General features: G+C 48.2%; 1 protein-coding gene across 1 annotated transcript; it reads right to left on the bottom strand.

Moving 5' to 3' along the window:
* Window positions 1-1,456: 1,456 nt before the first annotated feature.
* On the bottom strand, window positions 1,457-2,256 carry LOC123170179 (gibberellin-regulated protein 11). Its single transcript, XM_044588011.1, has 3 exons — window positions 2,095-2,256; window positions 1,959-1,992; window positions 1,457-1,852 (listed from the first exon to the last, which is right to left on the bottom strand). Exons 1-3 carry the CDS (start codon window positions 2,155-2,157, stop codon window positions 1,671-1,673), a joined length of 279 nt encoding a protein of 92 aa, XP_044443946.1. The 5' UTR covers window positions 2,158-2,256; the 3' UTR covers window positions 1,457-1,670.
* Window positions 2,257-4,294: the final 2,038 nt, after the last annotated feature.

Raw genomic sequence — 4,294 nt, 5'->3', positions numbered from 1 at the left:
GGCATTTGGATGCGTGATGCGTCAATGCTGGCAAGAAACGAGCCCATGACAAGGCTCTTGATCGGCTCCTCTAGAAGTGCAGACTTTGTCCGTTGGATGCTAATCTAAGGGCATAGAATAAAAGTGACTGGAACTTAACTAAATTTCACACACCTGCTATATAGGTGCTCCCAACTTTCATGGTACTACCTCCGTCCTGATTTATTGGTCCCATTAGTATTTTGTGCCAAGTTTTGATCCAAAAAATAGTATCATTGGAACCTATGTTCAAATACGAATCCAGCGATACAATTTTTGATAACATGCATTAATATTTTAACAGTTAAATCTATGGTGAAATTTGGGCACAAAATACGAAGAGGACCAATAAAGGATGGAGTAGTATCAGCTACTCAATCCCTTCCCATAATTGCTTCCGCTCCGTCTCTCACGTCAGCTCTGTCCTAGCCATCGCCTTATCCTTCCTCCACCTCACGCACCCATGAATCTCACGTCTCGAACATGGGCAACGCCGAGGTCGATGCTCCTAACCCGCTCGCCTCACTCTAGGCTCAAGCCCAAGCAATCCAGAACTTCAAGTCCATCACCCCGGTCGCCCTCGAGCTCACCACACCAAACTTCACCAAGTGGCGCACTTTCTTCCGCATTGTCATCACCCAATACGAGCTCGTGGATCATCTCGACATGGAGGTCCCTCCCGCCAATGACGAAGAACGGCTCCGCCTCGACGCCATCGTCCTTCACTGCCTGTAAGGCTCCATCTCCTTCGACATCCTCGACAGGCTCCATCTCCTTCGACATCCTCGACCCGGTGATGGAAGGGGAGACTATAGCGGTCTGGATGAGCATCATCACCCTCTTCCGCGACTACCAAAAGGCACGCGCCATGTACCTCAGCAAAGAATTCCGCAACCTCCAGCATGGCGAATGCTCCATGGCGAATGCTCCATCACCAACTACTGCCACAAGCAGAAGATGGTGGTTGACGCTCCCGTCACCGACGAACAACTCGTCCACAACACCCTCAAAGGACTTGACGAGGACTATGAGCACATCGCTACACACGTGCACGAACACGATGCGCATACTCACGTGCACATATGAATATGTGTTGAAATATATTATCCGCCTTTCTCCATCAGTTCAGACTTTTGGATGAGTTGACTGAAGCATGAATTCAATATGATATCAGAGCCGGGAGGTCTTGTGTTCAGACCCTGCCAACGCAGTATTAAAAAAACAATTCTGCGATCTAGATAAATCCTACGGCTAAGGAGTAAATAAGTCTAAGTAAATAAGTCTAGACGTGAGGGAGAAAGGTGTGTGTGTATATATATATATTGTCCGCCTCTTTCCATCAGTTCAGACTTTTATATGAGTTGGCTGAAGTATGAATACAATACCATGAGTACTAATTGTTTTAGTGCAATTGACAGCAATTACCACTGCGTGAGAATGAGATAGCAAACATGCTTACACGATGGATCAATCACGAATGGATGAGCACAAGGTAGATAGGTAGCAGCACTAGCTTGAGTACATGATATCATATCGATCGTGCCACTGGTAGTCTAGTTATCGTTGGTTGTAGCTAGCTTGATGGGATATTAACTGAGACGCCATGATCGAGCATGCATTAGCCTCGATCGGTCGTCGAGAAGGCGGTTGGATCATGGGCACTTGTGGCGGCCGTCGTGCGTGGTCATGTGGGCGTAGCAGGGGCAGACGTCCTCGTTGCCGGCGGTGCCGGGCGGCACGCAGTCGCATCGCCGGCAGCACGTGTTGCACGCCCTGTTGCACAGATTCGGCCGGCTCGACTTGCTGCACCGGTACGAGCACGCGCTGCCGCAATCTGCAAATCGTTGTAATAGTTAGAAGGGGAGATATATCAGTGATGGTGCCGATCGATCAACTCGGCCGGATTAGCGGATGAATCCCATGCGTGCGTGGGTGCTTACCGACGGCGTGAGCTTGTCCACTCGGAGCGGTGGTCTGCGGAAGACGAAAATGAACAAGGGCAGAGTTTAGCTAGGCAACCAAACATAACATGCATGTATTGTGGGAGAGTCTTAACGCCATGGATTAGGTGGTCACCTCGACAAGGAGCAGGAGGACGACGAGCGCCACGCACATGAACACCCTAGCTTTGCCGGCCATGGCGAGGGGCCAGGAACCGCCGGTTTGCTTCGCTCTCTGCCGATTTGCTTCTCTTTGCTCAGTGGAAATGTGGAAGAAACCTTTGCCTTTGCTAGCGGAGGGGTCGAGGGCCACGTTTTATAGGCAGCGGTGAGGACTCGAGACTCGCACTAGGCGCACAGTGGTGGCACGCAGCACAAGCTCTGCATGCGCGTGAGTGCACGCCCCCTGTCCCTGGTTCCGTGTTGGGCTCCTGGCTCTCCACGTATCACACAAGTTGCATGCGGAGTGCCACACGTTGCGTCCATCAATTTGGCCAAGTCTGTCCTCACTCTGTCGTCCTGATCACTGGACATATACATTTGTCCGTTTCAGTGAGGCTCTGTACTGTACGTGTGTAAGCTTGTTACACTCCGTGAGTGCACACACTGACGCTCTCATGAAAATCCTCCTCCGTTTTTATTTACTGCATATATTAGGTTTGACCTAAGTGCAATTTTATAAAGTTTGATCAAGTTTATCAAAAACAATCTAAACTCTCACAATAAAAAAAATATGGTATGAAAATATGTTGAACTGATTCTAATGTTATTGATTGGGTATTGTGGATGTTAAATTACTTTTTTTATAAACTTGGTTAAAGTTTAGAAAGTTTGACAAAAGACAAAGCTAATATGCAAAGTAAATAAAAGCAGAGGGAGTACACCTGCATGACTTAGGGCATCTCCAGCGGTGTACCTCAAAAAGGACAGTCCGGAAGTATCCGCCGGCAGCGGATAAGTGGGCTGCCATCCAATCCGGTGCACAAAATGTTCGCCTCTTGTCCAATGAAGAGATGAGAGAGAACGGAGGAGGAAAATGTGGATTTATAGTGGATCCAAGGCTCATCATAGTGTGTCAGAATTCCTTCAAACCACTTCCACGTTTGTTATCGATTTATAGGAATTCAGACGCCCAGATTGCTTCACAGACATTTGGTTTTTTTGGACAACCTCGCGAAACCTTTATTAACCCGTCATAATATTTACAGGGATGAATGAAAGATCTCCGGGATGACCTAACCAAACATGGCGACCACCCCCAAGAGAAAGGGCATGTTTCGCTAGGTTGTGAGCCTCAAAGATTGAGCTCCTAAATTCATGGACTATATTACATGAAAGAAAAACTGAAGAACGGTCTGAATTCTCTCGTAACACCGCGCCATAAGCAGCTAAATTGCCCTGCTTTATATCATCAACCACCACCTTGCAATCTGAATGCGTTGAACATATAGATCATCATAGTGAAAGAGCTTCCCTTATAGCCAGTGCTTCCAAGGTTTCAAGATCTGTTATGTGCTTGAAGACAATCACTGAGGCCCCCAGATAGGCTCCAGTTTGGTCTCTGCATATTGCTCCCACTGCTCCGTACCTCCCCCTTGTAGACACTGTTGCGTCGACATTGATTTTTGCACATCCTTGAACTGGAGGCACCCAAGATGACGTTCGAGGCGCCCTCTGTGTCGCTTGCTTCTGGCCTCTTTTGTTGACTATCTCTAGCTCTGACAGGTACTTATTGATGAAAGAGTCGGTCGCATGTGGAGGCTGAAAAATGTCCTCATGAATTGCCTTCCTCCTTGCTCCCCAAATCGCCCATGCGGTGACGACCACACGAATAAAATCTTGAGCATCTAATATTTCATGCAATGCTAAGATCCAGTCCTTTGCACTTTCTTCTTGGTGTTCAATGATCTTCTCGGCCAGCTCCTTGGGCGCAAGGGCCCATACACTCCTGGACAGTGTGCATGTTAGAAGAGCATGTCGCCATGTATCCCCAGCTCCACACAAACAACAGGAATCGGTGTCTGCCATATGGCAGTGGTGAAGAACTTCCCCGCTTGGCATCGAGTGTCTAGCTAGTCGCCAGAGAAACATACGTAGATTCGAGGGAACCTGAATATGCCATAGCGCTCCAAACCTTGCTCTCCTGCCCCTTGGATGAATCCTCGGACTCATGCCACCAATTCTCTCTACTCAAATTCATCCGCAAGACCATACGGTATGCCAAGCGGGCGGTGAAAATGCCTCTGTCCTCTTCATGCCATGCCCAGAAATCTGGTAGCTTTTGCGTGCACACTGGTGTTTTCAGAATTTCATTTGCATAGAAATGGGGTAAACAC

This window comes from Triticum aestivum, chromosome 1D, assembly GCF_018294505.1.
Source record: "Triticum aestivum cultivar Chinese Spring chromosome 1D, IWGSC CS RefSeq v2.1, whole genome shotgun sequence".
NCBI classification, from domain to species: domain Eukaryota; kingdom Viridiplantae; phylum Streptophyta; class Magnoliopsida; order Poales; family Poaceae; genus Triticum; species Triticum aestivum.
This window is presented reverse-complemented; position numbering and strand designations above follow the sequence as displayed.

Excerpts from the sequence above, each read along its gene's own strand:
- LOC123170179 (XM_044588011.1), bottom strand. The coding sequence starts at position 2,157 with ATGGCCGGCAAAGCTAGGGTGTTCATGTGCGTGGCGCTCGTCGTCCTC. Across the intron at positions 1,993-2,094 it reads TCCTCCTGCTCCTTGTCGAG|ACCACCGCTCCGAGTGGACA; the intron begins GTGACCACCTAA and ends CGTCTTCCGCAG. Across the intron at positions 1,853-1,958 it reads TGGACAAGCTCACGCCGTCG|ATTGCGGCAGCGCGTGCTCG; the intron begins GTAAGCACCCAC and ends AACGATTTGCAG.